Genomic DNA, 25466 nt, shown 5'->3' with positions numbered 1-25466 from the left:
GCACCCCTGGGGTCACCCCCCCACTCCCAGGCCCTGTGGCAGCCAGGAGGCCAGGCAGCAAGTCTGTCGCCTTCCCGGCCGGCAAGAGCCCGCCCCCTCTGGAGGCACCAGAAGTGAGAACCCCCAGGCCAACAAGGGGCATCCAGACAGCAAACACCAGTTTCCCATAAACAAGAGGGGCCTGTTCCTCCGTCTGGGGGCATAGGGTCTGGGGAGAAAGGAATTCTCCTCCCACCACACAAGCCACCCTAGAGCACAAGGGGCACTTTGTAAGGGCGGCTGCGGAGAGGCAGTGCTGGAGAGGGGACCTACCTTCACCAGCAGCCTCCCGCGGCCGTCCCAGTCCATCTGCAGGTCCTCTCCATAGCTGAGGCGCACGGAGCCCATCACTGTGTGCTGGATGCGGAGGTCACCTGGAACCGAGCAGGGACGGGGTTTAGGATGAGATGGGGGGAGGGGCAGGGTGGGCAAGCAGATGTATCCTGTGGAGAGAAGGGGTATCTCACAAAGGACTGTAGCAATGAACAGCAAGGAGTTAGGGGGCAGACAGGGATGTCCATGAGGCTTAAGGGGGTCTCAGGAGGAAGGGCTCCCTAGGAAGGAGCCACCTATCCCTGTGGTAGCATGCCATTCCCCCTAATGCCACAAGAGGGCGGCAGAGCTCCTGCATCCTTAGCTTGGCAGGTGCCCTGAGGTCAAGGGATCCGTCTCCCACTGGACCCCTAAAGCCTGAGCATTCCCCGGGCCCCCCTGCACACCGCTTCCAGGCTGAGTTACTCAGTCCTCATAGCTGAGCGATGCTGTGTGCAAAGCCGAAGACAGCAGTCCTCGCTGGAGACAAGGTAGGAGGCGTACCTTTTGCCTGGAGGAAGGAATCATCTTGTGGGGAGACACACAGCATTAAACACACACGGACATGCTGTGTGTCCACTAGCCCAAGCTCCCCTGCTGTGTGCAGTGTCATGACAATGGGCCACAGGGCGGCCAGTGGTCATGGAGAAGAAGAGGGGAGTGGTCTAAGGACCACTCTGAGGGGGGTTGTGGGGATTATGCAGTGCAAAAAGGTGTGGTGCAACCCAGCAAAGGGAGGTTTTTCCCACAGGCCACAGGGTCACCTGGCTTTGCCCCGATGACATTCTCTGGTCCGACCTATGACCAGCCACCTCCGTGACCTCTCAGTGTCAGCCTCTGCTCCTTTCCCACCTCAAAGTAGAACCAGAACCACCACACCCAACCCTTGACTTGCCCCTTTGGCTCAAGCCACGTGAAAATCCTCTTGGTTCCCTTTTCCCCTCTACACTCTGTCCCAGGCCTGGAGCAGCCTGCTCGTCCCCAGGCATCCAGTCAGCTTCCTCTGCTCGTCCTCCTCCTCCAGGAAGCCTTCCTTTCTTGCAGAGATGCATGCCGAGGATACCCAGCCTGCCCTTCAAAGATAGCTCTCCCTCACATTTCCACAGAAGACGTGGGCAGTGAGCACTGCTGAGGGGCGGGGTGCTGAGGGGTGAGCAGCCTCCCTGCAACCAGCCCTAGGCCGGGTGGAGGAGCAGGGAGCCCACCTTGCAGGAGGGGGATCTGGACGTCCTGACCATCCATGGCAACTCCGCCCCCGTGCTTCAGCTTCAGGAGGCCGCTGTGCAGGCTGGGCAGGCGGACAGTGACGGAGCGGGTGCAGACAGCATCGGGGTCGTCGGCACACTGCCAGGAGGGGTCCACAGAGTGATGTCACCACACTCCTGACAGCCCAGAGCCCATTCACTCAGAGAAAGACCCCAGTCCCAGACAGCCTCTGGCCTCTCACATGGAACCAGTGCCTTCTCACAGAATGACCTCTGTGAATGTGGCCCCTGGAGCTGTGGGACCAGAAGGCCCTGAGCCCAGCCCTGACCCCCGCCCTGCTTCCCGTGGCTCCCACACCCTTGCCCATCCTGGTCTGGTCCTTTATAAGGACTCCAGGCCTCTGGCTCTCTTGTTCCTTGAGTCTATCGTTCCAAAGGGAATCAGGGACCTCCATCCTCGGGGGACCTATGCACTCTATATATCTGTTGCTCCATTCTCCAGGGAAAGGAAGCACACACATGTACCTCAGCAGCTCAGTTAAGGAGACTGGCCCTCCTTGTCCCCACCCCAGTCACCCCCAGCTCCAAACAGCAGAGGTTTAGCTCTGGGGGCAATAGACTAGAGCTGAAGGGGCTGCTGCTCCTGGGCCTGGAGCTGAGTGTGCACCATTGATGGGCGGGTTGCCTTCTCTCTACGTGGAGGGATAGAGGGATGGTCTGGGTTTCTGGAAGAATGAGGCGCTAACTGAAGCCTAGAAGAAGGGGGCTCCCTCCTACCCAGAAAAGTAATTGCCCATGCCATCACAGGGAGCTCCCTCTCACTCTGGCTCCGGTCAGCCACCTCGGGCTGCCTCCTGACCGGCCGGCTGGCAGAGCTCACCTGGACGGTCTCTATGATGATGGAGAAGGAGTGGTCCTGGCAGTCTCGGGCCAGCAGGTACTGGCAGACCCCACTGAAGGTGAAGTACCTGTTGTCAAAGCTCTTGAAGTGGGACTGTCCTGTGACGAGACACTCCCCTGGAGGGACACAGAGAAAGGGAGGAAGAACGGGAGGAGGCGGGAGGTCTCCGGGGGTCTCCGCAAACGTGAAATGCGCTATGAGCTGGGCGCCCTCCACCGAAACTCCACAGACATCATTTCTGCACACCAGTCCAAAAACGACCTCTAGAGGAGGATCCTGTCAGGTCTCACTCCTCAAACTGTGAGGGGTCAGAGCTGGATCGTTTAGGTCAATGCCTCATTTTATCAACTGGGCAACTATGGGAAGGGGCAGAGCCACACTCAGGCACGGCAGAACCTGGACCAGAACCCGCAGCTCCTGGCTCTCCATTCCCTGTGGCTCCCAGCCTTCCCCACAGCTGCTCCCACGGGTTCTGGCTCTGCTGGGTCAGGGGCCTCGAGCCTGCAGAGTGCTTGGCCCAGGGAGAGGCCTTTCTCTGCACTGACATTGTGGGGGCTCCTGGACACGGCCCCACCTGGGAGAGTCCCTGGGGGCAAGCGTGCAGACGGGCAGCCCACAGGGGTGATGAGGGAGGGGTGAGGCGGGGCACTCTCTGAGCTCAGCAGTGCAGAGGCCCCAACCCCATGTCACCCCCTCAGCTGAGGGGCGGCTCTAAGGCCTCCTCATAGGCAAGTCTAAGCTGTGACTTCAGTTGGGGCCAATGCGGGGCCAGGAAGCCATCTGTCCATGATCTCACCACCGCCCAAGCCAGCTCCCCAGCCCAGGCTGACACATCTGTGGGTGGGTATGAGGACTCCCCTTCATCACCCTGCTGCTCAGGGCCCTCAACTCACCCCCCACCCAACCACCACTCCATCCTCCCCCAGGCCCCAGCCCAGGCCCCCTACCACTGACCCAATGCACCTCGGACCAGAGATCACATATCCTGAAAAGTATCCATGCAGGGGGCTGTCTGCCAACGTTCCCAGTGATTCCTCATCATCCCCGCCCCAGCTCAGGGCAACCCCATCTCCAGGGCTCACAATGGACCCATTGAAGCTGAAACAGGCATCTGGATCCCTTCCCAACCTTCCTTTATGTATTTCCTCTCATCTTTGCCTTCTACTCTATAGAAAAATAAACATGTACACACAACACGGCCATCCCATAAAGTAGGGGGCCCTCCTGCCCCACTCAGCCACCCCTGACCTCCAAACAGCAGCGACTTCTTGTCCGTAGCACTGATGTGCTCTAAACCCGAAGTGCCCCCTAAGAGGGTCTTAGAGCCAGTCCCACCTGCCCCATCTCCAGGGGCTGATGCTGGGCCCTGCCACACAGTCAGTGGGTCCCCAAAGGCTTCAGGGAGATCCCAGCTGCCCATCTGTCAAAGCCAAGTCCCAGGGGCCCCCAGTGCCTGCCACCCCGTGCCCAAATTTGCCCCAGAAGGCACAGCTGGCACAGTCAGTGGCCGGGGCAGAGCGCACAGCTCTGGATCCAGGTGTGGGCCTGTCTCTGATATGTGTCCGAAGGCTGAGGTAGGGGTAAGTAATCCCGGGTTACGGTGAGCGTCCCTCTGCCTGGCCGCAAGGGCAGCTGACCCCTTCCAGGATGGCATCAGCCAGGAGGGCATGCTCAGCCCAGAAGAAATTAAGGGAATGCAGGGAGGCCGCAGATCATTCTCGTGAGCATCACCTTCTGCGATAATAAGAAATACATATTTGGTCTTTGTCTCTGATTCCTGACACAGAGCTTCTAAAATCCCTGGAATTTCCTGGATGATAGGAGCATCTTCTGTTCTAATGAAGCCATTCTTGGGGGCCCCGAGACAGCTGCAGGAGGGGAGCTGGTCGCCAGAAAGACCAAGGCATGACTAGAGAGTTGGAATTTTCAGCCCCATCCCCCAACCTCCAGAGAGGGAAGAGTGGCTGGAGACTGAGTTAATTAATCACCCCTACAAAACAAAACCTCCATAAGAACCCCTAAACATCAGGGTTTGGAGAGCTTCCCTGTTGGTGAGCATATGTACATGCAGGAGGGTGGCGCCCCTCGACTCCACGGGGACAGAAGCTCCTGTGCTAAGCACCCTTCCGGACCCTCAGGACCCTTCATGTACCCTCCATCTGGCTGCTCACTTGTGTCCTTTACAACATCCTTTATGATAAACCTGTAATAGTAAGTGAAGTGTTTGCCTGAGTTCTGTGAGCCATTCTAGCAAATTATCAAACCTAAGCAGGGCCTTGTGGGAACCCCCAATTTGTAGCTAAGTCAGACAGAAGCAGCTACCCTGGGGCCCAATACCTGTGATTGGTGTCTGAGGTGGGGGCCATCTTGTGGGGTCCACACTAACTCCAGGAAGTGTCAGAATTGAATTGAATTGCAGGACACCTGGTTGGTGTCCGGAAAGTCAGAGAATACGTTGGTGTGAAGGAAAAAACCACACATATTTGGGGTGAGAAGTGGTGTGAGTAGAAATAGACCACGCCTTCCCACTGCATTGCCCCCCAGGAAGGGCAAGAGTGAGCGGTCACTGCTGTGGAAGTCAGAGCAGCACAGGCAAGGAGGTGGGGGCCGGAGTCATCCTGCTGAGCGCAAATGTGCTGGATCGCGAACCCATGATGTCACAGGAAAGCATTTCTCAGACGACTGTTTTTCAGAACCCAGCATCATTCCACAAACAGAGCGATGTGGTCCTTTGTGTCAAATGTCTTGACCCCGTTGCAGTAAAATAGGTGGGAATTCTTCTCCCAACCTGTCTCTGTTTTCTCAAGAGCACTCTTGTCTGAGTAAGAAGTTGGACTTCCATTATCTTTGACAATGCCCAGGAAAAGAGGAGTCAACGAGAAAATGTGCAAACATTCGAAAGCAAAAGTTTCAGGGCGAGAATCTAATCCTCTGATCTGATTTCCTGCTCTGCCCCCACTGACCTGTTCCACAGGTTCCCAGGAATCAGAAGTCTAAACGTTGCATTTAGCTTATCTCCTTGGTGCAGTTGAGCGATGGCGCTGTAAGCACAGGAAACCCAGGAACACAGATGGGTGAGCTGCTCGGCACGGTTGGCTCTGGGAGCTGCAATGTTAGGCAGCACAATGGGCCACAGGGCTATGCTCACCCATCGTCTGCCCAGAGAGGGACACTCAGGACACTCCCAGTTGGACGGTGGATGAGCAAAAGGCAGCCCCTGAGAAAGGGCTGGCCCAGCACAGACAGAGTAGGCAGGCAGGAAAAGTTTGATGAATGAATGAAAAGCAGATAATTCTTAGAATAGAATAAAAGTAGAACAGCCAGAAGTTAAAGCAGATCCACTCCTACATGAATAAAGATCCTCCCTCATGAAAAAAAAAAAAAAAAGAAATCTCTCATTTAATGGAAACTCATTACATCTTCTACACAAACCCTGTTGCAGACAGTGAGTGAGTCCTGCCGGGGCTGCCCTGCTCAGCTCCTTTGCTCCCATCCTTTCCACATGGCTACAGAAGTGCCAGCCCACAGGCCTTCAGCAAAGCAACTCAGACTTCCTCCCAACGTAAATTTCCACCAAAGCCTGCCTCTAAATCACAATAACGTAATCTCCACCAAATGTGCAAGATGCACTGCTAAGTGCTCCCTGAGTACCATCATTTACTGCTCCCATGAGGTGGTCGTTGTCATCCTCACTTTACAGATGAGGAAACGAAAGCACAGAGAAACTCTCACCCAAAGCCCCAAAGTAGTCAAACAGGGATCTGAACACGGGCATTCTGTCTGCCTCTAGAGCCCAAAGCACTTGACGCCACCCAGCACTGCCTCATGGGTTGGCTCCTGCAGTTTCTTATCAGCCAAATCTTTAGGGCCGAGACCCAGATACTACTGGGTCTGGAGATGGAGACTGAGTGGAGGAAAGCCTTGGGTATGAGAGGGGATGTGCTGGCCTGGCCTTAAGGAGGGCTGGTGCAACTCCAGAAACCCCAGCATGGGCCAGGGCAGGCCACAGGAGACCTTCCATGAACTGGGTGAGCCCAGGTCCCTAGAAACGCACGGTCTTCCTGGAGAGGCATCGGCCCTGGTTTACTGGTCACTGTCTCTATTAGCCAGGAAAGAATTTTATCTTCCTTCCTGGAGGCTTCAGAACAGACAGTTTGAATCCCAAGGTTGACTTATTACAGGCTGTGTTAGAATGTATCAGAAATTATCCGGAACCAAATGAGTAACGAGTTACACCAAGGCCCTCCCCTCCCCCTCCAGACCAGGCAGGTCCATGGGCCTCCCACCCCGCCAAGCCCAGGGAGGGCTCTGGCTCTCTTACCCTCCTGCCCCACCTGCCCCAGCTGCTCCAGCCACACCCCGCCTCACACCCCGCTCCGCATTCCAGGCTCCTTTGTGCCTGGGTCTCAGTCCTTCTCTGTTCCTGCTAAACCAAACACCTGTGGCTGTAAAGATGGAAACGGCTAACGTTTATTGAGTGTGTGCTGTGTGCCAGGTAACAACAGCTGCCATGGGATGAAGCTGCTGTCTTCATCCCTGTTTCACAGATTGGGAAACTGATACTGCCAATGATTAAGCAGTTTGCCAAAAGTCACCAGGGTAGTGAGTGTTGGAACTGGAATTCCAACCAGGCGGCCTGAGTCCACAGCCCATGCTCCACCCCGGTACTGTGCTACCTTTCCACACTCATAGGATTGGGGCCACAGATGAAAAGCCCTCCACTCACGTCTTCCCAGCTCCAGAAAAGTACCTTCCACACTCTTCCGTCAGGAGTTTGAAATTCTATACCCAGAGCTCTATCTGCTGGAGGAACAGTCCCTATTAACAGGAATGCCTCTCCACGTTTACCAACTGAATGTGTAGAGTTCAGTGGGAACTGAATTAGCAGTGCTTCTCTGGGAGGCATGTTTGGCAGAACAAGAGAAGAGAGGCTCAGGATTACAGAAAGGGAAGTCCGCAGGCTGTGGCGAAACCACAGTTTTGCCTGGGGCTGCCCTAATTCCTAACCAGAAAGTAGAGGTGTGCAGTGAGCAACGAAGGCCTAAGGAATATGTCCCCCGCCCCTCCCCATATAGACTGCTGCTCCCCTGGCCAACTTTTTCTCCCTCCCACCACCCATACACAACACCTTCTGTGCTAGGCAACCTCTAAGTTGCCCCCTCATAGTCCCCACCTCCTGTATCTATGTCCTTGTGTGACCCCCTCACCTGAGTGTAGACTGGACATGCTGACTTGTTTCTAGCGAATAAAATACAGCAGAGTGAAGGATGTCACTTTGGAGGTTAGGTTTTCAAAAGACAGTGGCTTCTGTTGGCAGCTCTCCTTCACTCTCTCTGAGGTCACTCACCCTAGAGGAAGCCAGCTGTCGTGTCATGAGGCAGCCCCATGGAGGGGTCCACACAGTGAGGTACCAAGGCCTGCCAACCATAACATGAGTGAGCGTGAAAGTGATGCCCCTCATTCAGCCCCAGTGGAGCCTTCAGATAAGACCACAGCCCCAGACAATAGCTTGACTGCCACTTCCTGAGAGCCTTTGGGCCAGAGGCACCCAACTAACCACACCCAAATTCCTGACATACAGAAACTCAGAGATGATAAAAGTTTGTTGTTTGAAACTGTTAAGTTTGGAGGTAATTTGTTACACAGCAATAGACAACTAATATACTCTCATCTTATTCCAGAGAATCAAAACCCAGCTCTCTATTTCTAAGACTCACAATGTCAACTCCTCCAGGGACTGCAGAGGAGCTGCAGCCTGCTCTTTGCTTTACTAGCAGAGCCCAGCATATACCCTTCCAGAACCTTCGCATCAGAAGCTCTATCAGCAATCATCACACTGGGGGCATAAGATAGCCACTTAAGCTGGACCACTGCCAGCTGAATCATGTCAAGTTGTAGAAATATAGTTATGCGCCGCTTCACGATGTCTCAGTCAACAACAGATCACATACACAACAGTGGTCCTATTAGATTAGTACCGTATAGCCTAGGTGTGTGGTAGGCTATACCATCTAGGTTTGTGTAAGCACACTCTATGATCACACAATGACCGAATTGCCTAACGACGCATTTCTCTGAACATATCCCTGTCGTTAAGGGACGCATGACTGTATGCCTGTGTGCTGTAGGTAGAAATGGATTTGGAAGCAATGATAAACTAAACTCCAGAACTAGAAAGAGAGTCAGAGGCTTTAAGTATGCAGAGCAAGAGCTTAGTGGTTTTGTTGGCAAAATATCAAATCACCCACAGCGTTGTCTACAGCATTGGAACTGGTTATGTTCCCATCAAGGCATCAAGAAAATTTCTTGCATCCTTAGCAAAGCTATCTTCTCTATTTTGAATTGAAGACCAGGAGATGGTATCATCTGCCCCAGACCAAGCATTCCATCATGTACACAGTGGGTGTTCAAATAATTGTTTGATGGATAGATGGATGGATGGATGGATGATTGGATAGATGGATGGAGGGATGGATGGATGGAAGACCCTCTCTATAGAAAGTGATTATTAAGAATTCCTAATCTGGTAGTCAATCTGACAAAACTAAATAAATTGAATTCCTAATTCCATCTACTGAGGCTCACAGATCTTATACAATGAGTGCTTATTCTTTAGTTATTTCTTTTTTTCATAGGTTAGTTACACCAACCTCATATGTCTTTCAAAGGGCTCCTTAGGTCTTTCACAGGGTGTGATTATGTTAAATTGGAGCATTGATATCACTTACAAGAGCAATCTTCTGTCCTTTGTGCTTCCTTCAAGAATTGCACAGAAGATAAACTGGTTGGCTGGCTATCCCCGGGCTAGACTAATTGACCTCGCCATAGTGTCCACTTTCCATCTAGTTTCAGAATTTTCCCAGTATAGAGGGCCTTGGAAAAGGTCCAAAGTAACCCTAAAGCTGTAGACCCAAAATATGATCCCAGGTATCCAAGCTCAACCTCCTCCCAGCCCACCAAAGCTAGCGTGGCCTCTTGGGGCCAGGGGGAGGGGAGCCTGGCCATCTGGCTGTTTGCTTTGCAGTTTTTTATTGCATTCTACAAACAGGGGGACCCACAAAGTAGTGTCCAGCATGCGAGCTGAGGCTGAGCTGGTCTTTAATTAAGTGAGGGCCTCTCCAGAGCCCACGAAGGATGGCTAATATCCTTCTGCAAAGGGACAAATCAAGGACTAGGAAGGATACTTAAAGGAAGAGCAAAAGTAGAAGTCAGGCAGTTGTGAGTTTGAGTCCTGTCTCTGTCTCTTAGTGGTGGTGTGACTTTGGGCAAGTTATTTAACCTCTCTGGGTCTGTTACCCCTTTTGTAAAATAAGAATAAATTGTACCTGCCTCAAAAGTTGTTGTGATGAGGTTGTACGTGTAAAGTGCTTAGCACAGTGCCCAATACATAGCAAATATCACATGAGTGACCACAAAAGGGAAAACTATCAGGAGAAGAGCTGGGTCCTGGGGGTGAGACACAAGGGAGCTTCGAATGGGCAAAGTTCGCAGTAAATAGAATAGAGTTGGGGCCAAACAGAGGAGAAAGTAAAGGGCAGAGTTTATAAGGCAACTTTTCCTAAACAGATTTTTCCAGGGTAGGGACAAGGTAGGGGGAATCATTTGGTGGCCTAATTTTCCTAGCTCTTGGACCATGCCAAGGTCTTCATATCAGGCATTCCAGAATATTCTCACTTCAAGCTTAAAGAATTACAAGGCCCTACTTCCTCTTAATTTTCCAAAGAACTTGCATCATCTTTGTTTAGTCAACCATGACCATACAGTTCTTACAGCTCTTTCAACCTACTCCTTTAAGCAAACAGGTGGTGAGAAAAAGACAATAAAACTTTAGCCCAGGTGCATTCTCCCCTTTCGGCTACTGAAGGGCTTCCCTCTGCTGGCCTGCAAGTGGGTTGGCACAGCTGGTATCTGAAACCAGAGTTGGTGTCAGGGGTTTGTACCCTGCCTGTGCAGAGAGGCCACTTTCTCTGTGCCTTGATATGTGGCCCTCCCTGTCTTGTAAGGGAGGACATACTTCTCCACTCAAAGAGGGTAGGGAATGACCAAAAGTTCACCTACCTGGGCATTCTTCATTGCTGCAGATCCACAGGCTATTCCGGCAAATGCTATTGGGGAGAGATGCACAGGTCATGGGTAGTTCTGCAAACACATGGTACATGACCAGATTTAGAGCTCACCACAGGCACCATAGCCCCCAAAGGAAGGGATCTGGGAGAGAAAGGAGCTGATGCTAGAGGCATCTTTATGAGGTTAAAGGTGTACCAGACAGGGCTTTGGCCACAGGGGAATCCTGGAGATACTGCCGAGGGGAAGAAACCCTGACGGAGATAGAAGAAAAAAACCTAGGGGATCCATTGCCCATGAAAATGCACCCAGGCACTAAGCAGGCAAACTCCTACACACACACACACACACACACAGCCGGTGGAAGAGAGGAAGGGAGGGCTGTTGAAAGGGGTAACACCCAGAACCACTTTGGGCAGCCCACGGAGACTCCCGGAAGACTGCCAAGCAGGAAAGACAGAAAGGGAAGAGGCCTGGAGATGAAACAAGGAGTTAGTTTCCCCATGTGCAGAGGGCAGGTGAAGTTAGCCAGAGGAAACCTCCAGAGGAGTTTCTCGAGGAAATGCCTTGAGCTGAGCAGAGAGAGCAGCCCCGGCTGGGCCTGGCCCACTGCAGAAAGCCGTGGAGCTCAGGCCTGCTGCCTCCTTCCACCTGGTAGATAGAAGATCTCAAGGAGACAAGAACTGTGTGTGGCTTGGTGACTGTTATTTAGTCCCTCTTCAGGGAGACAGAGTCGTCTATTAAAGCATAGCTTGAGGGGAAAGCTAGAGATGCTGTTTGCATGTAAAGAGTCCTTCTCTCCCCAACCCTCCACCTCCTCTAGGCGTATCTGTAATATAATTCTTGCTCCCCATCATTGACTTCCACGCCCTTCCCCAAACAACCCCTCATCTCAACCTCTTCTCCCTCAGCCCAGGCCAGCTCCTGTTCCACCTGCCACTGCCCCAGCTTCCCCTCCCACAGCCCCTGGCAGCTCGCCCAGACCACACTGCACAGCCCCAATTACCAGGTGTTGCAGTCTTGTGAGAGGGAGGCGCCTGGAGGGTACCGGTTCCCAGAATGCACACAGGAACACTCGGCACTTTCCACACAGCGGCCTTCATCAAGGAGCTGTCCCTCTGGCATCAAGGGCATGAAGGCAAAGATTCAGCCTTGTCATCAAGATCACTCATCTCACAACTTTAGAACCCCCATAGGTTGTTATTAGTTTAGGGCTTCTTCCAGGAAGCTCAAAAAACCGGTTCTGTGAGGTTGTCTTTCACCTTAGTGCCATACGAGGGAGGGGGGTTATTAGCCTCCACTCTACCGGTGAAGAAATAAGGGAGAGAGCTTTGTTCAATGTCTTCCAGTAGGGAAGTCATGAGTCTAGGCTGAGGGCTTCTTCTACGAAGCTCAAAGAACTTGTGTGACGTTCACCTTTTTCACTAACGCAGTGGGAGACGGGGAGGAGATTATTCATCTCCATTCCCCAGATGAAGAAATGGATCCAAGAGTTTAGTGCAAAGTATTCCAGTAGAGAAGTCATGAATCGAAAACACAGGACTCATCCTCAATAATTAAATGGTATTTTTCACCAAAAGCTCACCAAGTCTCTCCTGAGAAAGATATTCTAGTATAAAGCTCCTTTTTGGCTGAGCTCACATGTCAAACCCAGGAAACATTTTAAAATACCTTTCTCCCAGATCAGTTCCCTGACACTTAACTAAGAAAAGAAAACAGCAGCTCAGATTGGGCCATGTGCTCCCCACACAAAGTTACTGATGGAGCCCAGACCATCCTTCTCTTCCCTAGACACATGTAATCTCGTGGATACAGTACGTACAACAGGAAAACATAAATTAAAAATAAATACCAGCTCAATCCTGATCACTCTGTGCAAAGAGTTTTAAAAAATAAATAAAAGGCCTCTGATTTCAGCAAAGGGGAATAAACACAAGTGGCCTTCATCTGGCTTCCCCAAGCCAAGGGCACTGGCAAGGTCTCAGATCTGTAAATAAAGTGGGAAGTTTATTACCAGGGCAGCTGCAGCCATCCACACATTTCTCCTGACACACTTCATTGATGTGAAGGCTCTGGCAGGTTCGGGTGCAAGGGGACACACACTCCTTGTACTCCATGCCAGCGGGGCAGGCCGGTCCTGAAACAGAAACCCCAGTCGTCTCTCCAGGGCAGCATCTAACAGGCCACGCCGTACACAGTGCCTCCATGTCCTCTTTGTCCTCTTCTGTCTCCAGGGACCCAGGAGCCATCCCCACCCCAATGGCCAACATCTCCTCCAAGGCTGCCCCACCCAACCGCCCCTCCCCTGAAGGAACATCTTCCATCTCGAGAGGCCCTGGCTAAGACTCAGAGAGGTCACCTGGACCACCTCCCTTCCCCCTTGGTCATCTGCTCTCCATGAACAACCTGGCGTTCTTTTGCTCCTCTCTGCTCTGTCTCTTTCACCTAAAACCCTCTCTGGGTGATACCAGGCTCCGCTGGGCTGAAAATGAATGGCCTCCTGGGACCAAGCACGGAGAAATTGTGTCCTCCACCACATCTCTCCTCTGGGGGCTCCTCTTCCTCGTGAAATCGGCCCCCATCAAATGCCCCACCCGGCACGGGGCACATATCATTCATGCCCACTTTCTCCACACGGTGACGTTCATTCTGTATTTATTTCCACTGTGGGGCAGGACTGCCCTCGGAGTCTTGTCACCTAAGCACCTGTGCTCCCCTCTGGACCCAGCTCCTCGTGGGCAGGACTGGCTCTCCTTTCTCTCTCCACCCCGTGGCTGACTGACGCTCAGGCCGACTGAAGGACCAGAACACACCAACTCTCTTTTCTGGGCTTCACAACACCAAACAATTGCCCCCAACCCCTTCTTCTCCAAAATACCTCAGGTATTCCCCCACCCTACCTTCAAAAACCAAAAAAAAACAGCCACTTGCCTTATAGAGGAGAACCCTGCTGCTAATAGCCACCTTTCTCACACCCGCAGAGCAAAGATGAAAAGCTCTAATTTATAAGCTAAAAAAACACAAACTGGAAAACGTGTGTGTAGTGTAAATATTTGGCCCACTCTCCTGTCTCTATCAGTCCAGACAGTCTGCATAATTATTGCAGACTGGCTGTCTATGTGCACGTGGAAAGTCTGGGGAGAGAGGAGGCTTCTTGCAAGGTGACGGGGGAAGCTCTGACTTAATCATGATAATTTGGGGATGATGACGATGACAAGGACTAGGGACCCGTGAGATAAGAAGATCAAAGCCACGGGCACCACGAAGTGAGGGGGGAGGAACGGGGATTGTTGTGCCCAGAGGAGAGAAGGCTGGTTTAATGAAAGGGAAGAACGTAGCGAAAGCCTGCCAGGATCTCCGAGATGACCCGTGGACAGTTTGGTCCACTCGCTGCTCGTCCACTCAGACAGGCAGTCGGCAGACCTTAACTGATTCATGCAGCTGCTGAGATTCCGGTCGGAGGCGGAGAACGTTTTTTGAGTCCAGGGGATGGATTTCCTGAGGGACTCACGGGTAAGCAAGGGAGGAGAAATGACACAGGCACCTTGGGAAGGCCTTTCAAGCCTCACCCCAGTTTTTAAGGGAGGGGACTCCCACTGCAGGCAGCGCTCCATGACCAGGTGGCAGAGGGCAGGAGCCGTGCAGGGACCGGGCCCGGGAACGTGGCGGCCTGGCAGGCACAGGCTGGTTGGGGTGTGGGAAAGGTGCACGAGTGTGACACAGCCCCAGAGCTTCCTAGCGACACCCCAGGACAGACACCACCCAGCCCTAGGCCCAGCCCCAGCCCCAGCGCGCCTCCCCAGCGGGGAGACACCCTGACTGACTCACGGCATGCGCTGTGGTCTGTCCAGCCGTACAACACCATCCCCTGCTGGGCGCAGGCCCGGGCATACTCCAGGAGGGCCGCACAAGGGCACCGCAGCCCCTGGGCACACGGGCACAGGCTCTTTTCACACAGGGCCACGAAAGGCTCGGGGTCCACCAGAGGGTGGCAGCGGGCGAACACCGAGACAGTCTTCAGAAGCTGGCACTGCTCCCACGCGCCCTGCAGGAACGAGATGCCACCTCAGCGAGGGCGCACCCATGTGGCCGTGGCTCCTCAGTGCGTTGGCGTAGTGTCTCCATGAGGGTGGCGCTGTGGAGACCCAGACCTGCCGGGAACCAAGGACGCTCCTCACACTGGGACTGTGTAGGGTTCCCAGTAGGTGCTTATCAACGTTTGCCCAGTTAAACAGTCCATCCATCAAAGGAAAGCTACTGGACTCCTGCTACATGAAATGGACCATGACTAAGTTACCTCCCAGTGCCCTGGAAATGCAGAGTCCAAGGCCCTTGAACTGCGGTGCAGGCAGGGTCCTCTGAAGGGAAAGAGAGAAGAGAGGATAGTGAAAAGAGTGCTGGACTTGGAGTTCATGTGGAACTCCTCAGGGTCTGCGGATGCAGATCAGCACCTGTTTTCGCTGGCCTGGTCCCTTCCCCTCCCTGAGCTTGGTCTTCTCCACGATAAATGAGGAGGTGGGAGAGGAGTTTTGTGAAGTCGAGATTCCTGGGCCTCACCCCCAGAGATTTAAACTCCGTAGATTGGGGATGGAGTTCAGCAGCACATTTTTTCAAACATTCCCCAGCTAATTCCTGGGACCAGTCAGGACAAGTTCCCGTCAGCAATAACATGCTAGGATCCTATGAAATGTCCTGGAGACACTCTGTCAGGCAAGGGCTATCCTTGGGTTTTTCCTCTTTGTTGATACTCTCAACTCAACAACACAAGGCAGGTTGGGAATTGTTGTCAATGGTGACTCCTGTAACAGAGTAGTATAAACAGTCCTCTATGTTGTATTTGTAAACATCTCTGCATTTTGTGTTTTAGTGATTCTAAATGCACATCTTTTTCACAGTTTAACATCTCTAAAATTGGGGTGCCTCTTACACTCAATATCACACTTTAATTGGCAGCTCCTCTTACACTCAATATCACACTTTAATTGGCAGCTCTTTCTTTCTTAGTGATACATGGAGCAAGGATGTGTCTTTGAATCAACGATATCTTAGATTTGACACAATACAGTATTGTCAATATCAATGATCCCCACTGTGTAGATCATTCCTTTCATGCATAAGCATGCTCTCAGACTGGAAGCCAGCAGTTAGTGAAAGGACTTCAGCTAAAAAGAAAGAAGGATGAGAGTATCCAAACAGAGGGGCTGAGCCCTGAAGGGTAAACCAGAGCAAACCAGTGTTAGTAAAAGGGACAATGAAAGAGAGAATAGAAATGAGCAGTTTTGAGGAGAGAGAAATCCAGTCTGCCAGAACTGTACAAAGGACGGCCAGAGCAAGCCCGTGTAAATGAAGAGCCGGGAGCCAGCCCAGGGCCTCGTCTTTTGTGGTACCATGAAAAGCCTGGAGGAATAGAAACCTGACCCAGGGCTGCTCACCATCTGCAAGAACCACCCTGGCAGCACCAGGGATGTGCTGTGGTCCTAGTGAAATCTGTGTCCTGCGCACAGTGCCACTGAGCTGGGGCCCTGCCCCCTGCCTGGGGCACAGAGTCTGCCATCAGAATCAAGCAGTCAGGTCAGAATGTCACAGCGGTACCCTTATCACTGCAGGCCCTGGGGGGACTTGGGGGAGGTCCAGGGCCTAGCTAGCCCAAGACTTGGGTGTGGCTGGTTCCCTCTGCACCTTAGGGAAGCTGCAGCTGCCCAGCTGCTGAGCTGTAGAGCTGCAGCAGCAGACTTGTGGGCGAGGACAATTAGCAGCTCTGCACGTTGGGAGCCAACTGCTGAGAACAGCACTCCCTCCGTGACCCCACCCTGCTGAGTGACCTCCCTCCAGGTTGGAGACGCCACACCCACAGTGAGACTGAGAAAAAGTACAGGCTTAAGCCCAGGTCTGCCACTTCCTGGTGGTGGACTGAGGCAAATCTCCTCCCCTCGTTGGAGAAGGGTGTCCTTGAGTGAAGGGGGACACTAGCCACAGGCGCTGCCTCGCGAGTGGTGCGAAGATGCATAGAGCCTGGCGCTGAGCAGGCAGTCAGCAGATGAAGACTGATCTCATGGGTCCTGTGACCACTGAGGTCTCAGGTGGTGACACGCATCCTTCCATTTGCCACCCTGAGCTTTTCACATGGGGGAAACTGAGGTTTCTGAAGACAATGCCAGGATGAGTCCTGCCCTGGACTTGTTAGGACTTCACAGCCCCAGATCCAAGTTCTGCCCCTTCCACAGGCTAGCTGTGTGACCTTGGGCTGTTGACTTAACCCTCTTCCTCTGTAGAATGGGAATAATAATGACAATGCCTATCTGAAAAGATTAAAGAGAAGATGGAATGGAATAATGCACATAGAAGGTTTAGCCTGATGAACAGTGACCCCATAACATCATCATAGATATCCTGGCCATCAGAGAGATCCCTTCTGCTGTCCCTCCTGCCATTAGGCTTATCCTCCAGAATGATGAGCAGGTCACCAGCAGAATAGAAGGACCTCTTTGTCCCTTTCCCCCGTCTCCATCTCCCTGGGCTGTACAGGGATGAATGGTTGCTGTGGCAATATTATGAATTCACTAGGATCTTGGGGGCTCCGTGGTGAACAGAGGGGCGGCTCTTGTTAATCTTTTATTTGGGAGGGTCACACTCTTCCAGGACACAGTGGGTTTCTTTCCAGTGGGGGGTGGGGCAGGGTCCCACTCGTCTCTGAATAGGCGGATCTAAGGTTCTCCATCCTCACTGGCAAGTTGAGGCTCAGGGAAGGAGGCTGAGGCCGGTGTCTAGTTCTTTCCATTCTGCTACACCACCCACCCCATCAGAAACACCTCTCAGGAAGTGAGGTTACTAGACTCCTAACGGGCAGCTAAGAGGGTCCCGGGGGGGCTGGAGGCTTGGGCTCTTGCCTACCTGCTTCCCCACCCACGATTTGGAACCAGAGAAAAACCCAAAAACACAACATTATGGGGTTTTTCTAGTGACTGCTGCCATCACCTGGGCTCTAGGACAGTGGCTTGGAGCAGCCCCTGCACCACAGGACCAACTTCTGCAGGCACAGGGACCAGACACCCAGGGCCCTCACCAGTGGACCCAGTACCAGCCAGAGGAAAGGAGAGACCCAGGAGTCCAGGCATCCCCTCTCCTCTCAGAGCCACAGTGGGCAGAGTCCAGCATGGCCCATCTCCAGCTGGCCCATGTTCATCTTTTCCCAGCTCAAAGGAAAAGTGGGAACAGTGCTCCAGCACATTTCCTGGATGGTCCCTGGAGGTATTAAATGGTTTATAGAAAGCCTTAGCAAGAAGAGTCTTTTCTGCCTGCAGGATAGGAGTGGATTTCTGCAGAAACAGCCACCTCCCTTCTTAGCACAATTCCTTTGGCCTCTACCATAAGCACCTGAAATCTGGCTAGGATTTCTTTCTCAGCGGAGACAAAAGGAAAAGTCTGTCCTCCCATCTTGGGCTCCAGTCTTCCTCTGGTCAGCCGTGACCTGAACTTGGCCTACTAGATTGACCTCAGTCTGAGGGTCAGGCAGGACTTCCAGACGTCCGCCAGCCCCCACAGCCGGGCATCCCTCCCCTGTGGCTGCAGCACGGTAGCACATCTGACTTGCTGTCTCTGCCTCCCAGGCTTCCCCGTTCCACCACAGGTAGCCCTGCCAGGCCAGGCTAGGTCCTGAGACAGGACATGTCCACAGAAATAAGTCCAGGATGGAGCCAACATCGTGTCCTCTCAGACCCAGGGTAGAGACACGGACCAGTAGACGGTGACCAAATCTTTGCTCAACAAACATTGGCTGTGTGGCCTCTAGGTCTCCAGCAGTGTGTCCAGCTCAGTATAAAAGGAAAATCTGACTATGTCCCACCCCAGCTTAGAGGGCAAAGTTCTGGCCCATTGGGAGGCAGCAAGGCCAGGCCTTCCACGATCTGACCTCAGCCTAACTCTCCAGCTCACCCCACCCCACCCCCTATCTCCTGCATCACTGATGGTTTCCTGAACATAGCCCGGTGTTTTTGAATTTAATTTGTTGCACACCTACTATGTCCAGGCACTGTGCCAGGCACAAGGGATACAAGAGTAAGCATACAGACTTGCCCCCAGGCCTCAGAGAGCCCAGCAAGGGAATGTGCCCCTCGTCCCATCCCCGCCACCCTCCCATACTTTGGCCTGGCTAACTCCTGATCCACATCACAGCTCAGGAGACACCTTTTCCAGGAAGACTTCTCAGATCATTTCCCTGTGTCCCCACCCTGTTGGGTTAGACGCTCCCTCTGGCTGCGTCTACTCTTGTCCCGAAATTATCCGTTTCTGTGGCCATCCCCTCCATTTCCCTGCAGGCTTTTCAAAGATAGGAGCTGAATTCCCAGGGTGCACACACCAGGCAATAAGGAAATGCTGGATCAAACCTCACAGTGACGAACACGAGAATGAGTAAGTCATACTCTCTCTCTAGTTCTTAGGGAGCTTTCAGTCTACCTGAACCGGGTGTTTCCATGGGGAATGTTCACAGAACAGTCTGAACACTCGGCCTCAATTTAAGGGTGTCTCCTCAATGATGAGGCCAACTGCAGCTGGAAGGAACTTGCTGCCAAGATGCCAGGAAAGGCTTCCTGAAAGGAGGCAAAGTCTGAGCCAGGCTTTGGATGCTACACAGGCCCTGGGTTTCAGGGCAGGAGGACGGACACGCCAGGTAAGGCCGACGGCCTAAGTTCAGGCAGGAGGAGAAACAGGGTCATTAGGGTGGAGCCAAACCCTGAGACTGCAGCCCATTGTTGCCAAGACGCCCCAGGAAAGGCACAGCTGCTCCCGGGGCCTTGTTCTAGTAGGTTAGAGGCCTCGGCTTCTCTTGCAGATAGTTACCGCCCCTATCGTGTTCCAAACCTAACCAGAATCTCCTTGAATAAGTTCATATTTTCTGACCATGCCGGTGCCTTCAGACCCTTCGTTTGTTACTCTCTGAGAGAGGTTCTCATGGGCACCTTTCTCTGATTCATCCCGGCTAACTCCCTCCATCCACTTTAGGATTGGTGAACTGGCTTGTGTTCACTTCACCCAAGCCATCCACGGTTTAGGCACATCCCCACATGCCCTCTTGTCCTCGGGAACTGGGCTTGGTCACGCACGTCAGTGTGGGTGGGCAGACCAGCAGGAGATCAGCTCCTGGAGAGCTGGGGCAGCCACCTCTGGCGTCTCAGCATCCACCCAGTTGTGGGAGGCTGTTGACTTACGGAATGCCCTGGCTGGAAGGCCCTCCACAGAGTCTCTGCCCATCTCCCTGCTTTAAGGAAAAGCAGACACAAACCCCTCCTCCCCTCGGTAGTGGACCGCACTCTCTCCTAACCCAACTAAAGTGTTTCAGAGACCCTCGTCACCCACCCCCACAAACTGGCTCTTCAGAAGCCTGAAGACACCAGCAAAGAACACACACCTCCTCACAGAAAGGCTAGATTAAAACAGTCTTTCAGATTTGGAAACTGAGGCATGGAGAGAGTAAAGAATTCACTCAAAGTGTGGTCCGGGAACCACCTACAGACTCCTAAGATCCTCTCAGGGGTCCACGAGGGCAAAACTATTTTCATAATAGTACTAAGATGTGGTCTGCCCTTTTCACTCTCATTCTTTCCTAAGTGCACAGTGGAATTTTCCAGAGGCTACGTGATGTGTGATGTCACAACAGACTGCCTGCAGAAACGGATCTGAGAATCCAGATGATTTCTCTGGAAAATGGTGAAACAATGCCATTCTTCTCTCTAAACTTTTTTTTTGTTTGGAATTTATAGTTATTTTTATTAGAAGATGTTATTCATGTTAAATATAGTGTGTTTATTATTTTTTAAATGAATTAATATGTTTTAAACTTTTCAGTTTTAACCTCTAGTATGGTAAATATCCATAGCTATCGCCCAGGTAAATGAAATCTCTTTAAGTCCTCAATCATTTTTAAGAGTGAAAGGGGTCCTCAGACTACACAGTTTGTGAACTGCTGTCCTAGTGAAGGGGTGACCGAGCACGACTCAAACCCCAATTCCATCCCATAGGCCAGTCACCTGTCACCAAACCACAATGCACATGGTTTTCCACACCCTCCATGCACCCAGCCCTCCCCACCACGTTTGCTAACAATCAAATCAGGACACAGCACAGTACAATGGATATAGTGCAGGTTTTAGAAAACCAGTTGGGCTGGAGTTCCAACCCCATCACTGCCACAGTGTGTGACTTTAGGAAAATTGTCTCACCTCTCTGCACCTCTGTCTCCTCACCCATTGTTAAGGAGGGAGAATGTGGGAGAGATTGAAAGGTGTCCAGTATCTATTCCTCCCTTCTTTTGTAGTCACAGGCCCGTTGGTTTTCAATTTGCCCCTGGGCACATAGCCACTGGGAAGCAAGACCCCATTTCCTAGCCTCCCTTGCAGCTGGGATAGCCATAGGACTAAGCCTTGCCCAGTAGGACATAAGCAGAAGCGTCATGTGCAACTTCCAGGAAGTGTCCTCAAAAGGAGAGGGTGCTTCTTTCTCCATCCTTTCTCTTCCTACTGCTTGGAATGTGGTTGTGATGGCTGAGGCTTGAGCTGCCATCTTGGATCATGAAGTAGAAGCCCCGTGCTGAGGACGACAGAGAAATGAGACAGAAGGACCTTGGATCCTAACGTCATCGGGTCCTGTACTGGCCCTGGACCTCCCACCTCGAGCTTCTTTACAATGAGATAGAAATAAACTTCTAGACCATGTAAGCCGTTGTTACTTTAGGTGTCCTGTCACTCACAGCAGAACTTACTCCTAACATAGACAGCAATACCCATCTTAGAAGGTTGATGCAAAATAAAACTAAATGAGATTACACAGGAGAGCAATCAAGTGCTTATAACTATTACCATTGGCCTGCTGTGAATACTAGCCAAACAGCTCGAAAATGGCTTCTCAGCTCTCTGCTAAACCATTCTGGCAGCGAGACAAGAAGATGGTAAGCTTATTTGCGCATTTCCAGCATCTCCCTGGCTCCAGCGCCAGGCATCAGCCACTTCTATCTTCCCTCATCTCTTGTCTGTGGTGCCAGAGGCTGGCGAGAGCACTCCAGCCCCAGCTCCATCAATCCATGACCTCACCCTGCCTGGGTGGGTGTGCAGACCCAATTGCAGCCCATCTTAATCACATTTTCAGCTCATTAAAGAAGACCAGGCCTCTTCCCCGGAGATGCCAAGCTGTTTCAAGGGAGGGGGAGAGAAAAGAAGCACATCTCCCTAGTGGCAGGGGGGTGGGGGAGGAGAACAAGCAGGAGCAAGAGAGCTGAAGCTTAGCTATTGTGTTTGTTCCCAAACAGCTGACAAAGGAGAAGGGAGGGGCGCATTCCTGGGACTGATGCGAAGAAAGAAAGGAGAGGCTAATATATAAAGTGCAAGATTGTTCAGCCAAGCCCTGATCTTTCCTGCCCTGGGGTGGGTGCCCTGTACTGCCCCTGGAGGAGGTATGGAGGCTCCTGGCGCAGGAACTGGTCCCCAGTAGTGGGTTGAAGAATTCACTCCTGTGGCAGAGCATAGTCTCTCATTGGTCAGCCAGCAAGAATGGATGCTGGAGGGTTGCTGATTCTATTTATAACTTCTGGCTGGACTAAGACTCCCACCCACATTCCATGATCTGCCTCACAAAGACCCAGTGAAACTGTCTGATAGATTTCCACCACGTGGATGGTTTTCTAGGAGTTGGAGGTTTCTTTCTCTGAGATAGTTGGGGAAGAGCCCTGATGAGAAGTAGGGTAACTGAATATGTCACAGAAGTCCCCAGAGCCAGGAAAGATAGTCACAGAGGCCTCCAAAAGACCCTCCTCACCCTCCACCTTGGTCTCCTGGAGGCATCTGAGCAATTCTCAAGGATCAGGGCAGGGCTTGGCTGGCTGGAACAGCAAGGGCCAAGTGCTAGCCCCGGGCTCCTAGTTTGGAGTCTGCCCAAGCTCTGGGGATGGAACCACTCCACGCTCCTTCTCCCAGTAAGGAAAGATAACCAGCTCTGTGATAAGAGCTGATTCCCTTGCCATAGCACTTACCATTGTTTTGGCAATTCCTCATTTATTGACCAAGGATAGCATTTATGTTCTCTTTCATGGTTGTTCAATTTCTCACATGCCTTGTCCCTTGAATGACATTGCAAATCCACCTTACTCGGTTTTAGTATCACCCAAGCCATACTAAACATCTCAATAAATATGTATGAATGAGCACCGTTAAATTCTTGCTCATTCTTGTCCTCACTGGGGGAAGGACAAGGGAAAGAAAGTCACTTCGGGAATATTTTGTTAAAGGATTTTGAGATCGTGATGTTAAGGAGGCATTTGAACTGAGACCCTCTTCAAGGATTTGTCGAATAAGTACCCTAAAAGGCCATGCTCTGCTTAATTTGAGAAGAATCTTTGAAACTCTGTGACAGCCCCGATCTTGGCCGTAAGGCTAGACCCCCAAAGACACAGTCACCAAGGTCACCCCTGTCCCACCACAAGCACATGGGCTCACTGCCCCTTCTCCCACCCTGCACTCAGGTGAGTGAATCCACTCTAAAGGAAAAGGCTGCTTATTCGGTCAGGTGCTGGGTAGAGCTTTACATTAGAGAGGGAAGACTGAGCTGCAGAGCAGGGAAGTAAGTACATGAGGACACCGGGTGAAACCAGGGACTGCACCCTGGATTCTTGGACCTCAGCAAAGCACACAAAATAAACCCTCACTGCTTAGTCTACATATGACTTGAGACAGTGAAACCGGCACACAGTTAGCCATTGATGATTAGGTAGCTAGTAACTAAAGTTTTTTTTCCTTTTTGGAATTACTGATCGTAGATTTTAGTTGTTCCCCTGCCCATTGTTAACTGTGCTGGTTAGGCAATATGCTATCTGACTCCCACTGGGTTCCTATAGATAACATCTCCTTGGAGCCTGGGTCACCACGGTAATGGATATTTGAGCTGTTTTTCAGGAACTAGAACCCCTTGTGCACTTCAGGACGGTTGAGACCACCAACCCATCAACGGGGCCCAGGCAGATGTCTAATAAGGGACCTTTTGACATCAAGAGGCTAAAAACTCCACCCTTGGGTCATGCTAATGCCACCATTTTGTGAACACACATCCTATGAAGAGGCATGAAGTCTGACTACGCTTGCGCAGATCATCAATTACCTCACCTCTCTTCACCTCCAATCATCTATCTCCACATTTCAGACCATCTTGCCCTCTACCCCATAAACATCCCTGAGTCCCTATTTTCAAGGAAGCGGATTTGAGACTCATTCTCCCGTTTCCTCACTTGGCTGTTTTGTGATTAAAAAACCCTCTCTCTGCTGCAATCTCGTCATCCCAGGGTTTGCCATTCAGGGCAGTGGGCAAAAACGAACCTAGTTCAGTAACAAGAGACTCAAGAGAGCAGTTCTCACTCTGCAAAGGGGAGAAGGGTGTGTGTGTGTACTTGCGTCTAAACCTCAACTCTGAGCTAAGCATCACTAGGACATAGTGGGTGGGCACTCTGTCTGTAAAACCAGGGCAGGTCACAGTGCTCTCATCTGACAACTAACTCCTCTAGGGTCTTGGGTTACAAGGGTCTTTCCTTGAGATTTACTGACCTTCCCTGACCAGACCCTCCAACCACAATTTCTCTCTCTATCAATCACAACTATTCTACCAAGCAAATGAATGTAACAAAATTTTTCCTGATCTCCAAGAAAAGTCTATTCCAGGCCAAATCACCCAATTACGTGAATTGAAGAGGCTGAGAGAGAAAGGAGGGATGCCAGAAGTGGACCTGGCCAGTGAGCCCCCCAGCTCTGCCAGGCACTTAGCACCCCAGCCAAGTCCTCTGTGCTTAAATTACCTCCCTCTAGGCCTGAGAGCTCCCTTCCAGCATGACTGTGAGCAGAAATAGTAGAAAGAGCTGGGTACATACTTTGCAAAGAAAAGGTTTGGGCAATGTTTCATGAGGATGTAAAGAGTGAATTGGATTGTTCCCAACAGAATGGGTATTTTATGTGCCTCTTTGTGCTCTTGACGAGACATGTTATGGTTATTCAAAGTAAACATTCAAAGTATTTTCAAATGTTAGCTTGTGCGGACAGGTGACTTCCTGGGGGGAAGAGGAATTACAGTGAACAGCATGCTGTTTCAGAGGAAGAGGAGAGGGGGAAAATGTGCAGACATGAACAGCAAAAGAACAAAAAGCATAAGGATTGTGTCCATGGTATAAACACCAAATTCGGAGCCCAGGGAAAACAGGCAATCAGGGACTGTTGGGTGACTGATGGGAGTACAACTGGACATGAACGCCTGAATAAGACCTGGAGAAACCAGACTGGAAGGATCTTGCTTCTCTAGTATTCAAGGGCATTGAGGAAGGGCTTTATCTTCAAATGGAGATAAAAAGAAAGGAAAGATTTAGAGAGCCAAGAGGGGCTGCCTAGGACTGTGCTCTGCAAGATAGCTGGGAAGGTACCAGCGAGGATGTCTCGAAGACTTGACCCTTCAGGTCAAGGTTACAGCACCACCTGTCTACCTGGATAGAGCTTGTGGAGAGCTTTCATGCAGTGGGCAGGGGGCTAGACTAGATAGCTTTTAGAATCTCATCCCACTCTGAGTTTTTACGAGCCTAAGATTCCTAACATTGATGAAAAGAAGTTCCTTCTGCTCCAGACACCTGAGGTTGATGCTGCTGATGGATGATTTCCCTCTGGAAGGCTGAGTAATAACTGATGAGAATAACTCTTCTCAAGAAAGACTGGTCATCTTGAGGACAAGCTCCAAGGAGGTACATGGAGAGAGCTCTGGGGCCAAAGGCATGAAAGTGTCCTCACATTCAGGTGGCAGCAGCAAAAACAGGAGATGATCTCCCCACTCCAGGGTAGGTGATCCTGAGGAGGAGGATGGTTGCAGGGACCACATCTCCCGGTGGAAGCAAGGCGAAGGCCATGGCCATTGAGTATAGTTCAGCAGCTCAC

General features: G+C 51.7%; 1 protein-coding gene across 1 annotated transcript in view; it reads right to left on the bottom strand.

Annotated features, from left to right (window-relative positions):
• VWF (von Willebrand factor) overlaps positions 1-25466 on the bottom strand; it is a 153050-nt gene that overhangs the window by 96509 nt on the left and 31075 nt on the right. The window contains exons 7-13 of the mRNA XM_014793926.2: positions 14350-14566; positions 12536-12658; positions 11528-11639; positions 10516-10562; positions 2437-2573; positions 1557-1695; positions 313-413 (exon numbers count right to left, since the gene is read on the bottom strand). Of these exons, the coding sequence (XP_014649412.2) occupies positions 313-413; positions 1557-1695; positions 2437-2573; positions 10516-10562; positions 11528-11639; positions 12536-12658; positions 14350-14566 (876 nt within the window). The remainder of the gene's footprint in view (positions 1-312; positions 414-1556; positions 1696-2436; positions 2574-10515; positions 10563-11527; positions 11640-12535; positions 12659-14349; positions 14567-25466) is intronic.

This window comes from Ceratotherium simum, chromosome 17 (genome assembly GCF_057802395.1).
Source record: "Ceratotherium simum simum isolate JZ-2026a chromosome 17, ASM5780239v1, whole genome shotgun sequence".
NCBI classification, from domain to species: domain Eukaryota; kingdom Metazoa; phylum Chordata; class Mammalia; order Perissodactyla; family Rhinocerotidae; genus Ceratotherium; species Ceratotherium simum.
The sequence above is the reverse complement of the archived record's forward strand: the minus strand, read 5'-3'. Positions and strand labels throughout refer to the sequence as shown.